This window comes from Ctenocephalides felis, unplaced genomic scaffold, assembly GCF_003426905.1.
Source record: "Ctenocephalides felis isolate EL2017-DRISC unplaced genomic scaffold, ASM342690v1 CF-g0.4_SCAFFOLD_01886, whole genome shotgun sequence".
NCBI lineage: Eukaryota > Metazoa > Arthropoda > Insecta > Siphonaptera > Pulicidae > Ctenocephalides > Ctenocephalides felis.
The window spans coordinates 51,129,483-51,152,818 of NW_020538040.1; the positions used below are offsets into that span (position 1 = coordinate 51,129,483).

Consider the following 23,336-nt stretch of genomic DNA (forward strand, 5'->3'; position numbering starts at 1 on the left):
AAATAATGAGAAATACTAAGAAGAAAAAGGAAATAAAAAATAAAGTAAGCGAAAAATAAATATTTAATTATCAACATTTGGCAAAAATTTTATAAGGTTTAAATTTACCACTCCCGGGATAATGATGTCCAGTTTAAATCTTTTCTTTGTTATGAAAGCAGTAATAACGCAAACCTCGTTTCTACTGTTTATTTTACAACTATTGATTCGACTTTTATCTTTAGTTTCCAGACTATAACCGCAAAAAAGCGGAAAAAATTGCCAACCCAAAAATAGTCAGCAAATAGGGTCTTTACAAGCTCAATAATAAATATTGCGACCACAAATCGAATGTCTACTTATGCTACAACTGACACATTTTTATAAAAAAATAATATTTTTGTGTAGTTTGTAGTTCTATTTATAAATATTGTATATGGTTTTTTATTATAGATACGGTAAATAGATTTTACGTGGTTATTGTGATCCATTACCGTGAGCTCCCATTTTCATTTCGTGCACCCCATTTTTTTTTGCCGACATGGACCCCCTGAAAGTTGTCATGGAAAATGAAACTGATGAAAGCTAAAAATTTATTTAAATAAATAATATTGTCTCAAGCCGTTTGGTAAATGTTTCCTTTGGTTTAATCCAATAAAGGTTAACACAGACGAAAGAGTCAAACTTTAATACCGTCCCATCAAACTTATGAGTCGTCATCATTGTTGGTTGGCATGAATTAAATCCAGACATACAATTCTAGGAATATTCATTTTCAAAGCATATATTCAAACTTCAACTCGAAATCTTTAACAATAAGCTTTTTGTTGCTGTTCTGTTCTCTTTTTTCAATATGCGCAGGCCTGAGCGGTTGCTATGTAAACAAAGTGTTGCCATAACAAAGCACGAGCTGTCAGAGGAGAAAAAGAAATAGGACATTTAGTTATCGTATTTAGTTGTTAAAAGTTAGTAAAATGTCATTATATTTTGAAACTAAAGTACATTTCAATGAGTCTGGCACAATTACAACGATATGTACGTGGCACGAAATGGTGCCACTACTTGCTGTAGGATCCTATAATCAAGAGAAAGGTGGATTTGTCACGATATTTGATGAAACAGTAAGTTGATTATAAAATATAAATTTATATAAAATATGAATAAATATACTTATACATATTGGTATTATTTGCGCTCTTCCTTAATCTTTCAAATGCAACATAAAAGCAACATATTACATCTACCCACAAATGAACCAATATTTTGAATTTGAAAATCAATTTTTATTACTTTTGAGCAGCAATCAGAACCTAATCAGTCCTATAAGCTGTTGTGCTGATTTTGACTTAATACTAGTTTGTTTGACAGATGGCAACCCAATCAGTTGTCACGTCTCTGTATGATTATATTATTATTACAATTTTTGTAATAGGGCTAGTATTTTTATTGATGCAGCAATGCCGGGCAAGGGCTATTTTTACTTGGAAACATATTGCTATCTATATTTCCAAGTGAAAATTGTTGTCACTGCTGCCTGACAACAGGCTGCTCGAAGTGGGAATCGAACCCGGGACCTCATCAATCAATAACTCTTAACCGCATACCTACGGGCGAACCCAGTAATAATTTAAAATTGAATATTTCAATAAACAAATAAATTACAAGCGTTTCTAATTCTAATAAATATTAATTTTTAATCAGGAAATGTTTCTGTCAAATACATAAATTCTCTTAAAATGATCGAGATATGTTTATTAGATTTATCAACCTTAATATGATTGTTCTTAAATATTCACTAGTAACAGTTTATGAAAAGTATTTTTTTATTGATTGGTGTTAACTTTCAACTGTCACACGTAGTTTTAAATTAGCAAAAATTATACCATTATAAAACAAGAATTTGAACGACCAACAATTTTGTTACTTAAGATTTAACATTTTCCACTCCAATAATGGATGAATATATTCACAAGAGTACTTATTCCGACAAAGAATATTTTTGAAAAATAGTTACGTGCATAATATTTAAAAATATTGAAAATTATAATTCATTCAATAAAATTTTAATTTAATACTTGTAAGAAAATGCTAATAAACATCACATTTAGGTCGAATTGTTTTTTTTTTACTAGCTACAATATTTTTTATTATCTGCAGACGAAATAATTCTCAAAATAATTATTATTTTAAGAAGTAATGAATGCTTATTTTTTTATTTTAATTTATATTTTTTCTATATTAATGATTTTACTTCACTTTTTAGGGCGAACCGCTACCAGATATTACTTATCCAGTGCATCCTGTATCTCAAATAACGTCGTTAGTTTGGCACCCAGAAAAGAAAATTCTTGTGACCGGCTGGGAAAATGGAGAAATTAGCATTTGGCATGGATCAAGTGCAGCGAGAAACTTCATAAACGTAAATGGACCCCATACATCACCTGTGACTTTACTGCTTTTCAGCGAAGTCGGAGGAAGATTGGTGTCTGGCGACTCGGTTTGTAATACATATTTTTTATATTTATTATACTGATGACAAAAACAGCATTCATAATCCATAAAATTATTTCATAAAAAACAATGATTTTAAACTAACGCAAATGAAATCTCGATTTTACCCTTGAGCCTTGACCATTACCCTTAAATAGTTGTAAAATAACAACTGTTTGTTGAATAATCGAAAGAAAGTGGCGACACCGATTAACTATAAAAATATTTACATTAATTTGGAAAATAAGCTAATATAAAGAAAATATTGTTACATGCGATTCATACATATGACTTATAAAATTCAGCAAGATCAATAATTTTTATTAATTAATTTTCTTTATTATAACAAAACTTGATGTTGCATGGATTTTCATAATATAAATGACTTCTTTTCTGTCTTTTAGACTGGTATATTGGTAGGATGGAAATACGATGCAACATCTTTCTATCTGACTGCATTTCATCATGATTTGAAGGATCCACTAACTCACATAACTTTTCGATTGAGTGTTTTATCAAAATCGTCTTCGGAATTACAACATTTAGCACGTGCGGCCGTAAACGGCGATGAAAATGCTCTGGATGCGCTGAGCTCCTGGCGACCCCGAACCAACGCCAGAACACAGGTTGCTCCAAGGACTAAGGACAATACGTGCTTTTTCGTTTCCACACAATCAGGTGAGAATGATAATAAAATATTATGATATTGATATCAAAGTTTAATCTTTTTTTGATCTCCGCGCTTTCGAAGATGCATAGCACAGACTTATGTTACATTTCATCATTTACAATTTTAACAACAATTTTTATTTCAACTTTTTACTACTTAACATAAAAATTGCAATAAATATTCTAATTCAAAAATTAAAATAATTTCAAAATTTAAAATTTCCAAATAAAATGCACATTTTCACAAAAAGTTATGATTTTAAGAAAATTATATTTTCTCTAGAATTACTTATAATTTGTAAGGTTTATAGAGTAGCAAAAATTTTAAGATTTTCAAAATATTAATTTTTATCAATATCTAGAATTTATTTCAATCCAAGTTACAGTTCTTTTTCATGACTAATATAAAATTATAATTCAATGATATGTTCATTTATCTTTAGTTATATTTTTATAGGAGTGTTTCTACGTAATTTCCAAGATACCAAAAGTTACGTTTTGTCAATACTTTTCATATAGTATGAGACTTCACGTAGGGGAATGTCCCCGAGTGCCGGACACCTAAGGTTATTTATAAATAAATCAAAAAATATATTACGAAATGTATATTAAATTATGACTTATGTTAGATAACAAAGTTATAAATCAAACTAAATTAACAAAAACGCAACCTTTGCTTAAAAATAATTAATACTATCTACTATCAATCAAACTTTGGTAACAAAAATAGGATTTTAAAATGTGGCACCTAGTACCGAACATTTCAAAATAATCAGCATTGAACACATATCGATGCTTTTCTGACGCAACCTCGTATCTCAGAAACTACTACTTTTCAGGAGAGACAAAAAACGTTTTATAACGAATTTTTGAACTGCTGTTAACAATTTTTTTTATAAATTTTAAAAATATTCAATCTTGTGAACAATTATTTGAGACAAGTATGATATTACAAACAATTAAGTATTATTTTTTTTTCAATTCTTTGAGATACGTGTTTGTCGCACGGAAAAAAATGTAACATACGTGGTTGCGTCATGCTGTTTTCAAATAAGAGTACATGAATAACTTTTTTCAATTGTTTTATTTTTAAAAATCGATTAACTTTTTAAATAATTCTTAATAAAAAAACAAACAATATTAAACTTGCGTTATATGTTAGTTTATAATTACGACAATATAGTATCTGGCCATAGTTTAGATATTTCAATATCTAGGATATTTAGCTCTTTCATGGATTTATAATTTACTACTTTGTGATTATAATTTTTATTGTTACTTTTATTCTTTTTTGTTATTATTTCTTTATTTAATGATTTTTTATCTGCGGATGACACATTATCTAACTCTAAAAAATACAAAATTTAATTTCATTTATTGTCAGTAAGAATTGATAATTGTTTAATTTTTGTAGCTTACTGTGATATTTGTTCTCAACATAATAAAAATATAACTAGTGGTGCATGGCATCGTGCCTTTAAGCAAATTGGTGGAACTTACCGTTCCGTAATTAAATAGAATCGAGGAATAATAAATGATTACAAATAGATTATTGTAAATACTGTAACTTTCGTTATTCGTATTTGAATGACAAAATATAAGAATAAACTGGACAACGACGTTTATATATGTTTACATAAAAAGTAAATAAAAGTAAAAAAAAAACATATCTCTAAACTAATTTGCAAATTTAAATTTATTTATTTGAAGTATATAAGAGAGTTTTAGAATTTTAGCTAGCATTAAAATTAAAATCCGAATCATTTTTCATATTTAAACAAAGAAGAAATTGATTGATTATTTCAAAGAAATAATTGTAAATTAAAAAAAATGGACAAAAAAACTCTGCTTTCCTAAACTAATCGATTCTTTATACTGCAAAATTTTAATTGAATCATTCGAATCGGAAGCTTTGAAACGACTGGGCCTGTCTTCCAGAAACTAATCAACGTCATCAATACAAATTGAATGTTTTTAAATAATTCAAATCGGATACTCTGTTTTCTCAATAGGAAACGATTGCTTTTTGAATGTTTCAAATCGGTTGATCCGTGCTCCCGAAAACGTGGACAGAAAATTGTATCCACACACACACGCACACAAACACATACATTTTTTTAAGGTATGTCAAGTTATTCAGAAACCTCTGAAACGTTAAATATGCAAAAAGTTTCATTTTCAATTTTAGGAAAATTACTATAACTTGCGGAAAGTAAATAATAAATGTATTTATTAACTATCGTTCATTAAGTTTTAATAACAATTAACTTAATTGAATAATAATTTTTATTAGAAAGATTGAACTAAACAACATTGCTGACAGCGAAACTTGTTCATAATGTAGCCATCTCCACACTCTGGAACGTCTACACATGTGTGTTCGACGAATATTCTTAGATATTGCAAAAAAATCACTATTCATTCACCCTTTTGGCTAGGCCACACAGATGCTTTCAGCTGGAGCATTCATCATAAGATTTTCATTCTTTGACTAGGAAATACGAAAGATGGTCGTTAGCACTCAACAGAACAAAATTAAATAATTGGAATAAATTACGTCAATTCTCACAAGAAATATCAATATGTTTACTGTCCGGCACTAAGGGACGACAGACATTTTTGTTCATTTGGTGGCACCTACTAAAATTGTTTAAAATATCTAATTATAATCTATCATTTTACGAATAATAATCAAGTATTACATTTATCTTTGCATACCACTCAAATGTTAATGCACTAGAATTACTTCCATTGATATTTAGGTGACGCCGTGATTTTGCGCCTAATGGGTTGCTTCCGCCGTGGCCGTGTACGTCACAGGCGAGGATTGGCGCGTGATCCTGTACCTGTGTGCCCCCCGTGCCCCTTTCACTTGTATTTTTAAATGAAAAGATTTATAATTGCTTAAATAATACGTATTAAATAGATTGTCCGGCACTAGGTGCCGTCCGGCGTTACGGAACTTCCCTCTATACAAATAGCAATTGGACAAGTAGATTAGTTTAATAATTTCGGAAGTATATTAACAAAATGAACTAACATTTTAATTCAATCGAAATACTGCTTATTACGTACTACATATTACAGACGCTAAAAGTGTAATCTTCTCTTTTCATAAAAGTGAGCAAGATTTCGGCTTGGTGCTTAGTTGAATATTCCTATAATACCTCGATCAAAAAAATGAACTCAACAAAAACTGAACAAACTGTATTTTTGGAAACACATTTCTTAAAACATCGAAATTTGTTAAATATGAAAGTAATACATTGATTCTATCGTGTAACTATTTTATAAATGTTAGAAATAGCTCTACCATAATTTGTAAATATAAATAAATTTAGTAACGGCATTATCGATAAATCATGATAAATATTAGTATTTTTTTAACGTAGATATTCGGATAAAGTTGAGATATTTTATTTTCAGGTCTTTTATATTATGTCAATCAATCAGGAACGTGCACAGAAATAATGCAAATGGAATCGCCTTTGAATTATATGTTATATCACCCGAATAAAGACGAATTGATAATTATGAATGAAGGTTTAACGTTAGAACACTACACAGTCGATTCACAGGGAAGATTGAGCGAGTTGGCCAAAATCAAATTAAGCGGTCGGACACAAGCATTGAGGGGCACTTCTAGTCAAGGATTAGTCTGGGTTGGCGGAACTTCTTTTGCTGTATTAACAGGTGATAAAAAAATATACGTATGTTTACAAAATACAACTCACTCTATACAAATTATCTAAATTATCAATTGCTTACGTAGTGTAAAGCAAGCGAGCAACTTTATTATCTCACGGACCAATTTAAAACTTATTTAAAAGTTTTTTTCTTTGTTGAATATAAACTTTATTCCATATGAGAGACTTTATATGGCCGGACTCGAATTTCTTTTCTGCGGGTTTGTCTACATAATTTTTATAATACCATATATTTTTCTAAATTGTCTGCTGTTCTTGACTATGTTCTACACCTTCTTATGCATGTGAGATTTCTAATTTTAACTGTATGTTTTGCAGGTGATATGACAGTACGTGTTTTAGATTTAGAAACCGGAGATAACTATTTGTTACCCACTGAACAAAATTCACCTGCATCAAATCTTCACACGAACACCGAACTTTTCACCAGCATAGCATTCTGCAAATTCAATCGAACTCTTTGCGCAGGAACAAACCTTGGCCAATTACACATTTGGTCTTGCAGAAATATTCTATCTTATTCCGAATTTCCTGAATCAAACTGGACCTTAGAAAATATTAGCAGCATAAAAGGCACTGTGAAAGAAATTGTATGGGGCAACGTGAGTTATAGAAATCCATACTTATGTGTAAATTGCGTGACCAATGTGTTCATTTTGAAGAAACAGTCATTATGTAGCTATTATTGTGAAAATTTGTGGGCAATCCAATTAAGTTCCACTCAACTTTTGATACAAAACAAAACAAATAAAGTTGTTCAAAATTACGAAATTCAAGTACAAGTTTTATGCTTAAGTAGTAATCACATCGTGGTGTCTAATGGAAGAATAGTTTTAGTATTTCAAGTTGTAAGCTCCAATAAAAGTATTACTGGTAGTATAGAATTTAAAGTTTTGGGAAACTTTACGTGTGAATCGGAAAGACTGTTGATTTACGAACATATTATTATAGCTTTGATGTCAAATTCTGTTCAAACACGTTCCTTAAATGGCGTTCTATTAAATACTATTAAAACCAGTGATATTGAAGGTGAACCTATAGGTATCGAATTGACCAACAAATTTCTTTGTGTGTTTACCATGAACGGTTATCTTAAACTATATGATATATCGCCCCATGAACCAAAATTATTGACCAATTCTAAGTATCTGGGAGATGATTTGAATGATTTCGGTGAAATTATTTCAGCAAAATCAAATTGTAGTGGGACAGCTGTGGCTATATTAGTTGCAAATTCGCAATTAATACCGGATGGTAAACTATACTCGTGGGATCTGGAAACCGACATCTTAAGTGTGTATGATTTTCTAAATGAATCGAATGCTAACAATGTTATAAACTTAACTGATAGTGCGCAGACAAAATGTGAAGCAGTTCTGAGCAGGACTATACCCGTCAAATTTTTTTGGGATTCAAATGACTATCGTTTATTGGCAGTAGAAAGCAAAACGCTGATTAGTGATTCTACGCGGGAACCTGGTAAACAAAATGGTTACAGCGCGAATGGTGCTACAAACAAATCCGACAAAAATAAGGGTAAATAATATCAAATAATGAACAAATTAATTAATAGATAGTATGAGCTACATATGAGAAATAAAGAAATTTTTTGTATGAACAAGAATTAAGCAATATTTGCGTCTCCTAACATCATTATGAGATATATTTGTAACGCATTTATCGAAACTGTTCAGAAAGTAGGACTATTCGAGCATAAACTTTTCTTTAAATCAACTCATTAACCATAACTTTAAAATTTTTAAATTTTCATTTTAATAGATAAATCGCCAGGAGTGTATATAACATGCCTATTCGTGACAGAATTTGGATTTAATGTTATGTACAGATGTCACTATTCTTCGGGGTATCTAATGGGACTGACGGCTCCAAATTTGATAATGCACGGATTGAGAACAGTGACCAAAGTTCTAGTAAAACATTTTGAAGGTCTTGAAGAATGCGACGAAGAAATAAGAACAGCTGTTTTGGATTTTGCTTATTATTTATGGTTTGTACAATCCTTGAATCAAATTAAAATTGATTGAAAATTAATTTGTGTTTGAAATAACCACTAATTTACTAACTAACGTAATTTAATCGAAGTATATTGGATTTGTGGCAATAGTGTATTATAAAATATGAAATTACTTTTTGCAACATTACTATTACGCTATTCAAGCCAATCCAAATATAACTAGTGATGCATGGCAATGAGATATTCGCGGAATTTCAAATATATTATTATAAATACTGTAAATTTCATCATTCGTATTTTATAGACAAAATATAAGAGGCTTAGAAATTGGACGATGATGCTTATATATGTTAACATAAAAAGTGAATAAACAAGCAGAGTTAGATTGAAGAAACTCTCATATTTCTAAGAATTATATAAACTGAATTGCAAAGTAAAATTTTAGCTGGAACTAAAAATAAAATCCGAATCATGCTTGATATATATAAAAACAATTAAAATACATTTCTTCACAAACAAAACGTTTTTTGAATCATTCGAATCGGATTCGTTGTTCTCTCAAACTTTTTTTACAATTATAGCTTCTTATCTTTGAAAGGCCCGTCTTTTGTAGAAACTAATCACCACATTTTCTTGTCATTACGAATTGAATGCTTTTTGAATCATTCAAATCCGATACTCTGTTCTCTTAAAAACTTAATTTCCGTTTTTAGCATCGCAGAAACGGCTGGACCGATCTTTCCCAAAAACTAATCAGCACGTCTTACTATAAATAGAAATCAAATGCTTTTTGAATAATTAAAATCTGTTGAGCGGTGCTCCCGAAAACGTCGACGAAAAATTGTATCCACGCATACACATATATACATATACACAGATCTAATTTTGCTAAGGTATGCTAAAATGCTCAGAAACATTTGAAAGATATGCAAAAAAATCCAATTTTGATTTTTTGACGATTACTATAACTTACCCTATGGGAAGTTAATAAAGTTTAAGTCAAACCTATGAGCAAAAACTCATTTAATATCTTATATAGTGAAATTGAGTCACCTTCATTGGTATAAATATCATATTTAATTGATACGATGTCAAATAAAATATTGCATTTTGAAAATCTTGATAAAACTGTTATCCAAATTTACTTCTAACCTAAAAAAATAATTTCTTCTTAAAAATGACGTTGCATACAATTTCAAGTAAAATATTTTATATGAACCTTCGAAGTATTAGAAGTTATAACTAAAGCAATCTCTTTTAATCTTAAAAAAAAAACATATATGCAGATCAACTAAGCCATGAATAAATGTTTCTCTTTCAAATAACAAGCCTATAAAATAAAATAATGTAGATTGCATTTAAATTTTGCACTAATTTTATAGACCTTCATGCATTTTTGCAAGTGTATGACTAATTATACATTATGCCGAAACGAATAAAAGCAGAGATCCAAATCTAACAATAAGTAATTATCTGTTCATACGAGACAATTGTTACGTAAGTACGCGATCTCTCCACCGTATTGATAATTACGTTAATTATAGTCAATTCGATTATTATTAATTAGAGGACATATTGATATTTGAAATAATAATAATAATTTCGTGTAATATTAAGTTTTTGGTCATTTATCGAATATTAGATTTTTTTATTCAAACGTAAATATAAATCGATAGTAGATAATATTTTTTTTTTTAATCATATCGATATTTAATATTATTATTATATTATCGATAGTTCACGTCCAATTAAAACAACAATGCTTGATATATTGTAAGGTTTGAAACAAGTGAAGAATTATTTCCATGGCAATTCAACAAATAAAAGTTTATACAACATAATACTGCATTCAACTGAATTAGTTGTTCATGATGTTTTCTCCAATGCGAACATATATTGATATTAGTTTAGGTAACATGGACCAGGCATTTAAGGCAATACATTTAGTACAAAGCAATGCTATTTGGGAAAATTTAGCCCGCATGTGCGTCAAGACCCAGCGTTTAGATGTCGCATTAGTTTGCCTGGGTCACATGAAAAATGCAAGAGCTGCCAAAGCAGTACGTGAGGCCATGAACGATCGCGATCTGGAGCAAGAAGCTAAGACCGCTATGTTAGCTGTACAACTTGGAATGCATGTAAGTACATCATTTCATTTTATTTGTTCTATTATACACAATCAATCCTTCTAGAACGTATAGTAATGCATTGTAGGAGGGTTGACTAGTCTATTCTTGCTAAAAAATTTTAGATATATATATATATATATATATATATATATATATAATTAATTTGTAAAATTTTTATTACTTATCAACAGCAAGTCAAATTTAATAAAATCTTATCGAAGGATATGAGCGCAGCATTGGTGCCACAATTTTCACTTAAATCTATACGTATTGCATTTTTGTACAATATATTGGTTCCAAATTATGACTAATATTATAATATTAAATAAATAACAGAATGAAGCAAAACTATTATATGAGAAGTGTAATCGTTGGGATCTATTAAATAAGCTCTATCAAGCTCAAGGAAGATTTGATGACGCCATTAGAATAGCAAAAGAAGAAGATAGAATCCACTTGAAAAATACATATTATCATTTCGGAAAACACCAAGAGAAATCTGGAGATTTAAACAAAGCTATAGATCTCTATTATAAAGCAAATTGTAAAAGTGAAATACCAAGACTTTTATTGCAGCATCCTTTGGCTCTACAGGTAAAGAAACCAATTCTATACATGTAAATTCTTGTAAACAATAATTTGTATCAAATTTGCAATGATTCGCTCATAAATCATGTGTATTATATTTAAGGATTATATGGAGCAGACAACCGATCAGGATATGTTGAAATGGTGGGCGCAATATGTTGAGAGTAGAGGAGATATTGACAGGGCACTAAAACTTTATGGAAAGGCTAACGATTGCGTTTCTCAAGTATTTATTTAAATATACTTTTTAAATAATTTAGCCATTAATTAATCCTGTTTAAAATGAATGAACTAACATCCAGAAGTTCCTAAATATGTAGTAGTTTACTGTACAAAACACTTTGGTAACTTAATTTTTGAAATTTTTAAATGGTAAAGATTTGTTTTGGATTTGAACAGTTTTACATACTTAGCCAAACGTTTTATATTATACTCACATCATAGCTATTGTACTGCAAAAGTTCGATCACTTCAAATATTAATTCTAAAATTTTCAGGTAAGAATCTTATGTTTCATGCGCTTGGAAAATAGTGCCGCAGAACTTGCAATGTCATCAAATAGTAAAGCAGCATGCTATGAATTGGCAAGACATTATGAAGCAACTGAAAACGTGGAGGAAGCGATACAGGTATGAAAATTTTTACAAGTATGTAGTACAAATATTCTGTCCAGGTCAATAATTTCGTCGACTGACTTAAGAAAAGTAATGATTGAAACTAATTTTAGTTTTTCAGACGTGCCCAAGCTTTCGGCATGGCTATGAGACTTTGTCGCGAGCAGAACATGGACGAAATACTTTGGGGACTCGCATTGTCTGCGACACCAGCACACAAAATAGAGGCTGCCGAATACTTCGAAACAGCTGGCGATATGCAAAAAGCGATTTCTTTGTATCATAGAGCAGGTATACTATAAAACTGTTATTGAAGTCATAAATAAATATTCTGGTAATTTATATAAATGTGCAGAAACTAAAACGCAGCTAGGTTTTTCGCATAACATTGAATTCCTTTTGTTTCCTCGAGTAGTCAGAAAAATGGTATAAATATACCTTATCATTGACTATGCATCTTAAACAGAAATACTAAAATTTATTTTGAAATTTTGTGCGTACTCTTTTTTAAATTTAAATGTAGACGATTGCAAGTTTTTTTAAAATACTCTATTTCAAAAGTTTGAGTTGATCAATATAAAATTTTCTAATGATTATTCTCAAAAAAAAAAATGCAGTAAATTGATATTAGAAATTCAACACTATTTGATGGTTTAATTAAAAGTTTTAACGATAAAGAATACTGGATCAAGTCATATTTGGTTCTATTAAAAAAAAATTATAATGACTTACACCGTGCGTCATAGTAATCATATTCTCATTTTTTGGACATAATTGGATTCTCATAAAAATCACATAAAACAATAAAATGTACAACCAAATATAGGTTATTGGAATAACCCATTGGAATTTGATGAAAAATTCAATAATTCTATAAAAGATTAAGATACTTCAAATAATAAAATAATCAAGAGTAATATGAAAAAGAATTCAGTTTTAATAAAATTGATATAATTTGTTAATTTGCATTATGTGTATATCCCAAATGAGAGACCAATTTCAGATATATTATTATTAAAAAATAAAAAACGCATTTTATATCTATATTAAATAAATTGCCACTTTTAATTATACATTTTCAAGTTCTAAAAGCACATACACTGTATTAAATTTCAAAAAAGTATCTATAACAGAAAACGTTGGCAAAATATCTAGATGATTGGCAAAATTTTGAGTAATTTACTGTGCTACTTCAAGCACGAGTATGAACTATTCTGAAAGTCAAATATAGACTACAAGAGTGAATTAGTATAACACATTTAAGTGACGTATTATTTAATTTTCAACACGTGACATGGCTTTGATGGTAATTGTATTTGCCGATGAAGAGCCGAATCATTCGTTTGCAAATACCGTTTCTAAACGGGTAAAACAGATTGTAAATTATACGAAAAAACTCCGATTTTTATGGGTACAATCAATTTTATTTTAATTTTTTAACGAATGACTTAATCATCATATTTACTTATATTATTTTAATTTGTAATTATCAAATTGAATTTGTTGTGGTAAACCATGAAAATATTTAATGAAAACCTATATCGAAAGATTTTAACTTGATCTAACTAACTAAGCAGGAACAGAAGATTCAAAAAATAATGATCTTAGACAATAATTCTTTGTCTTCAGTAAAACAAAATTCTCAAACATACATTGTATAATCGTATGTATTCAAAAAGTAATAAAATGATCAATTGAATGCTAAATTGAATAGTTTACTTAAGAATATACTTAATCCTAAACCACGTACTAATTTAAAAAATTGGTCCAGCCGTTTCGAAGATGCAGAGAAAAAAGTCCAAAAATAGCATTTTCTTTTAAAAAAGTATTTTTCAAAAAATATAATTATTTAAGACAGTTTTTTTCAATATTCGAATGTTTCGAATGCTTTCAACATTTTCAAAAGTATGCAAAAAAAATCGAATTGTTTAAATTTTTCATTTCTGAGGTTTTAAAAATTTTAAATAATGGTAGGAGAAGATCCAGCAATTTGCCTCAAAGCACGATGCATGACTAGTTTAATTTGCATTTTGTTAAGTGATTATGCATACAATAATTAGTTCGTGTAACCACACATTTTTTACAACGTGCACTTGAAATGTAATTTTTTTTACTAATATTGCTTTAGTATTACCATAGTACAAGTTTCACGATTAGATCCTAATGTAGTTCTATTATGGTCAATAATAATATTAATCTATAATATATTTGAAACGAATTGATAAAATACACATTAAGTATACCTAATTTTTTTGTAGGTTTGCTTCGTAAGGCTCTGGAATTATCTTTCAATTCGCAGCAGTTCGATACTTTGCAAGACATCGCGGCCGATTTGAACAAATCGAGTGATCCAGAACTGGTCAAAGAATGCGCAGAATACTTTGTTAACAACGAACAATATGAGAAAGCCGTAGATTTGCTAGCGATTGCTAATAAGGTCAGTCGCATTATATCAATTTTGAGTCTATATTGTCTTCATATACGCGAAAAAGGCAAATTCTTTAATAAAGCGTATAAAAACTTTCGGTACAATATGTACAAACATGGTATTATACAAACGCAAAATAATCTAACAAAAAGAAATTTAAGTTGAACATTTCGATAGTTTTATTATAGCAAGAAAAAATTATGAAAGTTGCCATAAAACAGATCAATTAGTTTAATTGAAATTCAATTCACGAGGAAGTTCAATATTGATTCAAGCGAGAAATCATCTTTGATAAAATATTTATGATAAACCAAATTCACTATTAATAAAATCCTGTACATTTACACCTTTCTATTTCAAAAGTTATAAATTTTGCTTTAGCGAGTCACAAGCAAATTTTTAGATAAAGGTCTAAATACTAACATCCTGTACTCATTTTAATAACCGTATTTCATACCTTTCGATTTATCTGGTCTATACGCCTGAGAGTCAACTTCATACTGTGTATTAAAGTTATGAATTCTATTCAATATAAATAAATCAATTATTATAATTTACATCAAACTTAGTACTTAGTACTTAGTACTTATAAATTAGAAAACTCACCAATATGTAGTTCTCTAAAAACATTATAGCTTTGTAAAGTTTCAGAATAATTACTGAATGTCTTAATTATAAGGAAGATTGTAATTTAAATATGAATAAAAAAATTTTTTTTTTTTTTTTAGAAATATGATTATGAACACAAAAATGATTAGAAATATAAATATAAGTCAGCTAGAAAAATGTTACACTCACAAAAAATGTATGAATATGCTATGAATATGATATTAAAGCACTAGAAGATACTAAAGCTTTTTTAAAGACAATTTTTGCAAAGACGACATTCTGTTCTATTTATATTACAACTTTATAACTTTTATAACAATTTATGCACACTTATCTACATCACTGTAAAATGTTTGCATCAAATGCACCATTATTATTATTTTAGTGAATAGTAGCTCAAAAAAACTAATTATCAATAAAATGAAATATAATAATGGCTTAAAAAAATCTATGTCCATATTATAACTGTGTCTGCTTCTTCGATAATTGGTACCTCTAGTGCAGTAAACGGAGAGGAAAAAAGGGTATAACCTCTGAATTTTTTTACTGTGGTCTGAATTGAATGAAATTTTGGAATTAGGTTCATCTTACCCTCAAGTTCAAAAGTGAAAACAATTCGGGTTGCGCCATCACCCCCCGGGGGGGTGACACCCCCTCTCAATTGTGTAATTACATTTTTTAAAAATAACGTCGGAAAGCGATAGAAGAACTAATTATAAGAAAAAAATGTCTTCTATAGTTTTTCAAAAAAACTAATAGTTTTCAAGTTACTGGCCACTAAAGATTCATATATTTTTGGCGTTTTTCTTCGTTTTTTTGCAAATATCACCTAAAATATACATTTTAACGAAAATCATGTAATGAATAAAATAATGTCAATGAAAATCTTAATAAATCGGTATTACATAAAGTGTTCTAGGAAAAATATTAAGGAAGATTTGAAAGAGCAAAGTTGTTTTTTATTTCGTTCAAGATATAATTGTTGTATTTAAAGCCATCTAGTGTCGAGGTTTTGCATTTTATCCATTTCGGTGAAATTGGGTTTTATAGTGCTCAACATAAGCTTTAAAATGAGTGCTATTACAAGTTTTTTGCGTGTAAAATGAATGAGCTATCATGCAAATAAGAAGCATATACGATGTTTTTTTCTTTTAAATTTTTTGGTTTAATGAGCGCCATTTCCACCAGAATTAAAGTAATTCACATTCCATCTAGAATTCACTTCATTATAGACATCTTGATGGATTCTAGTAGAGTCACTACTTTAGTGCAATTTATTTTCAGAAAAATCACGATTTTACAAAAACTTTTTTTTCCATTTTTTTTTAAATCGAAATTATTTTCATTATATCTCAAAAAGAATAAAAGATACGAATAAAAGCGTATAGATAAAAATCAATGGGATCTTTCTGGCTTATTATTGTTTCTTATTATTTTTCTCTCACACAAAAATTGACAGGGTTATGAATGTTTAAAGACTGCGCGGCCGCGCAAATTAGAAAAAATAGTTTTTATAAAATCGTGAGTTTTCTGAAAATAGTTTGGACTAAAGTAGTGAATCTGTTAGAATCGATCAAGATGTCTATAATGAAGTGAATTCTAGATGGAATGTGAATTACTTTAATTCTGGTGGAAATGGCGCTCATTAAACCAAAAAATTTAAAAGAAAAAAACATCGTATATGCTTCTTATTTGCATGATAGCTCATTCATTTTACACGCAAAAAACTTGTAATAGCACTCATTTTAAAGCTTATGTTGAGCACTATAAAACCCAATTTCACCGAAATGGATAAAATGCAAAACCTCGACACTAGATGGCTTTAAATACAACAATTATATCTTGAACGAAATAAAAAACAACTTTGCTCTTTCAAATCTTCCTTAATATTTTTCCTAGAACACTTTATGTAATACCGATTTATTAAGATTTTCATTGACATTATTTTATTCATTACATGATTTTCGTTAAAATGTATATTTTAGGTGATATTTGCAAAAAAACGAAGAAAAACGCCAAAAATATATGAATCTTTAGTGGCCAGTAACTTGAAAATTATTAGTTTTTTTGAAAAACTATAGAAGACATTTTTTTCTTATAATTAGTTCTTCTATCGCTTTCCGACGTTATTTTGAAAAAATGTAATTATACAATTGAGAGGGGGTGTCACCCCCCCGGGGGGTGATGGCGCAACCCGAATTGTTTTCACTTTTGAACTTGAGGGTAAGATGAACCTACTTCCAAAATTTCATTCAATTCGGAGCACAGTAAAAAAATTCAGACCTAAAACGCTCCGTTTACTGCACTACTCAGTAGATTTTAAGTTTTACTAGCATGAGTGTTATTTTATTTATTTTTTATATTTTTTATTTAGACTTATAAGTCTAAATAAAATTTAGACTTATTTAGTAATGATATGTATTTTTAAAAAAAATTAATTCTAGTATACTGAGGCTCTGGATATATGCGCAGAACATACAGTAAACATATCAGAAGAACTAGCCGAACATCTGAGTCCTGCAAAAAACAGTATAGACGAAAGAGAGCGGTTATCAATATTATACAAACTAGCTGAGATTCTACATGCTCAAAGAAATTACCATTTAGCTACTAAAAAATTCACACAAGCGGGAGATAAGGTAAACTGCAATAAAAGTCCTCAGTAACATTTAGCAAGTTTTGCAATTGAAATAAAAGACAAATTGGAATTATTTTAGTCGGTTATAATTTACATATTTCTATAATTTATCATTACAAAATTAAAATTAGCTGAATTTGATAAAATTTTACCTCGTCATACATTTTTTTTATTCATGTTGTTCTTTCCCTTTGAAAACTCTACATTTTATTGAGAGTAGTGTCTTTCAAATTATTGTTCTGTAATTAAATGACTTTGTTAAAAGACTGGTCTCAAAATTCGATTTTATTTAGAAAATACCAGCTATAATGAATGGTTAATAAATTTTAAACTTGCCTTCAGGCAGCAATTTAATAAGCAAAAATTTTTTTTTACCTTTTAGATTAGAGCAATGAAATCATTATTGAAGTCGGGAGATACTGAGAAATAATTTTCTTCGCTGGTGTATCACGACAAAAAGAAGTATATGTGATGGCTGCGAATTATCTACAGGCATTGGATTGGCAAAGCAATCCAGATATTCTACGCAACATTGTGTCATTTTATGCAAAAGGAAAAGCTCATGACTTGTTAGCAAATTTCTATGTGGCATGTGCTCAGGTAAAACAGTTTCTCAGGCATTATTTGCTGATTATTTACTTCTAACCAGGAAAACATGCTTATCTGAATAATAATATCTCATGTTACAAAATGATCAATTGTATGATCTTTCATAATGATTTAATTTCAATGATATGTATTTCTGGAAATTATTTAGACTTTCAGTTATATATTATGTATAATGACCGTTCCACCCAGGTTGAAATCGATGATTTTAAGAACTATGAGAAAGCTCTTAGCGCATTGGGTGAAGCAGCGCGCTGCTTATCGAAAGTTGATCATGATCCACGGTCCATGGAAATTTTAACATATAGGCAAACACTTGTAAAAAGATTCTTGGAATGCCAAAGAACGATGGATAGAGACATAAATACAGGTATTTTTATATCCTTTTGTTTATAAAATATCTCAAAATATTGTTGAATACTTTTCAAACCTAAAATCACTACCACTGGGTAGCATTTATATCTACACATTTGTCACCAAATTACTAAATAAATTACCACTAGGCATATTGTAATTATATGGAAATAATATGATTAAACATTTAGCATGTAAATGTGTTGCATTTGAAAAAATGTTTAAATTTTAAATTTTTAACATAAAAATAAGCTTTCAACTAAAATCTAACGTTAAGAGAAAACAATTTATTTAATTTATACGAATTTCAAATATGTCGGAAACTTGAAATATTTGAAAACATAATTTCATTGAGTGGGTATTCTGGTCTAAAGCCATCAAAGACAGTAATCTTTGAAAACTCTAAAAATCTAACGTAAATAAAATACAATTTAATTAATTATACGAATTTCAAATATGCCGAAAACATGAAATATTTGAAAACTTAATTTCATTGAGGGGGTATTCTAGTCTAAAGCCATCAAAGACAGTAAATCTTTGAAAAATCTAAAAATCTAACGTAAATAAAATACAATTTATTTAATTTATACGAATTTTGAAATATATCGAAAACTTGAAATATTTGAAAACTTAATTTCATTGAGGGGGTATTCTGGTCTAAAGCCATCAAAGACAGTAATCTTTAAAAATCGCATAATATTTATGACAAACAATATTAGTACTAATTTTTTTCTGTAAGTTATTAAATATTATTTTGAGAATATAAAAAAAAATTTGAGAATATAAAAAAATATAGAGAGAGATGAAGTGTGCGGTCTCAAAAAAACTGGCGTGTTTTTACCATATTTGACCTAACCATACCCATGATTAAATAATATAATTATTAGAAATCTATAATGCGCACAAGTCAAAAAAAATTATTCATAAAACAGCAACTGCCTGAAAAAGATTTACAACATATAATAATATAGATTTTTTTTTCAAAGTAGTATATTTGAGAAATCGTGGTATTATAAAACAGAAGATGATTACCGTAGTCGAACAGCTATATTTCCAAAAATGATTTAAATCTGAAAAAAAAACTTGTACACATATTCTTGTAAAGTTAAACCCTGAAAATATGCAAGAAAAACAATAACAATTTTTCAAAAATACCAAACCAGAATACCAACTCAATATATTCATATAATTCATACAATTAACTGCATTTTATAAGTATCAATCAATCAATCAATATATTTGCATTTTAAGTATCGATCAATATCAGACTTCTTCCTTATACTGTGTATATGTTACACAATATATGCCCACATCAGTAAGATTGGTTCAGTAGTTTATTTATGAATATCGCATATATAGTTGCAATCCCTTATATTAGTTTGAAGAACATCCATATTCAAATATTTATAATACCTTGTATGTAATATATAATAAGTCAAAGAACCATCTTAATGAATTAAATAAAAATAATAATTTCTTATGTAGGAATAATTCAATGTAGACAATTACTACGAGTGGACGAATCAGAAAATCCTGTGAGAAAATTCGATATTTTGTCATTACTAATCGAGCAAGGGGCGAAACCAGGAGGCGACCGAGAAATCGCCATCGAGGCGCTGCGAGAGATCCAGCGTATACAAGGAGGCAGCGTTACGAGGCGCATACCGCGCGAAGTTCTTGAAAAATTGGGCGTCGAAGACATATTTAAACAAGATCAAGATGATGAAAATTATGAAGAAGAAGAAGAAATTCAAGAAGTTATTTAAATATATTTATAAGATTGTGAGCAAAAATTGCTGGAAAAATATGACAATCCCGAAATATATTTAGCACGAACCAAATAAGTAGGTTACAGAAGGATATCGAAAATATTCAAATTATGCTGAAGAAGCAATAAAAAAGTAATCAATAAGAAAACCATTAGTTCAACGCATTTCCAAAAAAGAATGTAATTTGAGTTTAATTAAGTTTTTAAAAATAAAAAATATAAAAAGAAGTTTGAAAATATGTAAATCTTCTAAATAATGTAAATATTATATATTATTGTAATGTCGCGTGTTTTTAATTTTAATCTGTATAAATTAACTTATAATCACATATCATGTTAACTTATATTTTTTTTAATAAATTGTGTTGAAAAAATATTGTCTTTGTAGTTTTTTTTACTATCTAGTATTTGTAGTCTTTTTCTACGTATCTCTTTGAATAAATTTTTCTAAATTAACGATTTCTGAACCAAGCATCAAAATGTAATACAATTTCAAAGTTTAATTATTATTTTAATCATATTTTGATTACCATACAAAATATTTGCAACTAATGTCAAAGTAAAACATCATTTTTTTAAAGATCTTCTTCAAAGTACGCAGCATTTATGAAAAACCTTAATATATACATGTGTCAATATTACCAAGAAATTTAATTGATATTTTGCATATATCTATTATTATGGACTACACGGAAAATAGGAGGTTCCACAAGAAATCGTGTAATTTGTAACATTCACTTTTATATAGAAAAACCGTGTTAAACAAAAATCACTATAAAAAAGCCCTTCTTGTCAGTTTTTAATATGATGAACGGTAAAAATATAACATTTGTTTACTCTCTCTCGTTTTATATTTTTTTGTTTAATCATTGTCGAACATTTTTTTATAAATCATAGATTTTGTGGGTAATAAATCTATTATTTTTTTATAAATCATAGATTTTGTGGATAATAAATCTATTATTTGCTTGCCTTGAATAAATTTACGCTATCAATTATGTATAAACACTAATTAAAAAGAATTTTAAAAACAATAATGCTCTTTGTTTTCGTATTTCAAACAAACTAGCTTATACACACATAAAATTTAGTTTTGATCATAAAACGTGAAGTTCCCATCTTATCTACATATTTCCATCATACACATAGACTACGTACTAAGAATTCGTAACTGTAATATACATTTTGTAGTGTTGTATTCTGACAATAAAACAATAAAATGTTATTATAGATATAAGTAAATTAACGTTTATTGTATATAATTTCGTGTAAATGCAAAGTTAATTAAACTTCGTTGAAGGAAATTTTTATTTTCAAAAACCATGTAAAATCGAAAACGTGTAAAACTAATACTGTGTAAAACGAGGAATAGGTTATAAAAATAATATGTATGACTTTTGAGATAAAATCCACTAAGTCGTGATACTTTTATATTTAAATTATAATATTTACTCATATTTTTATTTTATGTAACATTTTATGTATATAATAAAACTACAAATATTATATTAAACATTTATTATACGCACATCACTTCACTAATTTTACAAGTTCTATTAAAACATATCTAAATTTGATTTCAGTTAATAAACGTTAGTGTAAAACAAACCCCAAACTGGTTTTAATTATTTCAAAATTACAATAATTAAATTTTTTGTAAGATATTTGGTAGTAATTTAGCATTTGGTTCCTAATACGCAATGCGTGATACTAGTATTTTGAGAGGGGAATTGACATCACATGCGTAAAAACAAAGCTTTTATGAATGAACTCGGTTTCGTAATTATATTTACGATATATGATTTGAGCATTTGTAGTAATCTTACATATCATCAGTAAAAACAAGGAGACAAAAATTTGCATTGTTTTTTACCATCATGATGAACAGATTATAATTCGGTCATCACTGAATAATAAATGTTAAATAAGATAACATCAAATTAAAACACGTTTTTTAACTTGTTGAGTATATTGCACTGATTTCAACAATTTTCACAAATTTATGTAAAATAAAACATTTAATTATTTATTTGCTGAACGTTATCAACTTTTCTCCAGTATCTATAAATTTTACTTAATTTGATTTAGGCATTCAAATTTTTTTACAAGCATTGCTATTATTAATTAATCAAATAACGTGTATATCAACCGTTACGTCGATATTATTATTTTCCATGCTTATTACGCAAAAGTTCCATTCTCAGAATCGATTATAATTTCGACCTACAAATTGTCATTTTCATGTAACCTAAACTATTTTTTATAACTATCACTCACGAACTGTATCAAATTTTAATTCACACACATTTACAGCAATTACCATAAGCAGGAGGTCGTGGAATAAACTTTATTAATTTTTAAGTTCTACAACGAGAAATAATCAAAACATAGTGTAAGCAGAGTATAACTGTTTCTGTTCATCACGATCCACCTAGTTCTTTTGTCAATCGTACGACTAACACTGCACAGAAGTGTCACAATAAAAACAAATATCTAATTGAATCGCACACGCTGTCCGGAGATGACAATTTTATCTAACGCATTCGGATAATAGAATTTTGACGGGAAGATGTTAATCCGAGAACAAGAACCTTTTCTCGAACCAGAAATTATATAAAATACGCTTAGAAAAAAATTTTAATTAGCTGATACTCAGTGCCGATAATAAATGATAGAATGGTCTCCGATCATGTCAAAAAAAAATTATATTGATCTTTCAACACTTGCAATTTTTATTAAATTATATTATAATTAAAACACGAGCAAACGCTTTTTGATTATA

General features: G+C 28.5%; 2 protein-coding genes across 4 annotated transcripts in view; one reads left to right on the forward strand and one right to left on the reverse strand.

The window, feature by feature from the left end:
- The window catches only part of LOC113376608, a 417,742-nt gene that overhangs the window by 279,785 nt on the left and 114,621 nt on the right, over positions 1 to 23,336 (reverse strand). The window lies entirely within an intron of this gene.
- Positions 954 to 22,248, forward strand: LOC113375057 (intraflagellar transport protein 140 homolog). Its single transcript, XM_026615009.1, is given in 18 exon segments — positions 954 to 1,100; positions 2,243 to 2,476; positions 2,874 to 3,147; positions 6,565 to 6,831; positions 7,164 to 8,381; positions 8,625 to 8,853; positions 10,727 to 10,958; positions 11,286 to 11,543; positions 11,641 to 11,763; positions 12,035 to 12,166; positions 12,265 to 12,442; positions 14,410 to 14,588; positions 17,633 to 17,827; positions 18,209 to 18,251; positions 18,254 to 18,426; positions 18,625 to 18,802; positions 20,272 to 20,459; positions 22,216 to 22,248. Coding segments are annotated over 18 exon segments (4,281 nt in total).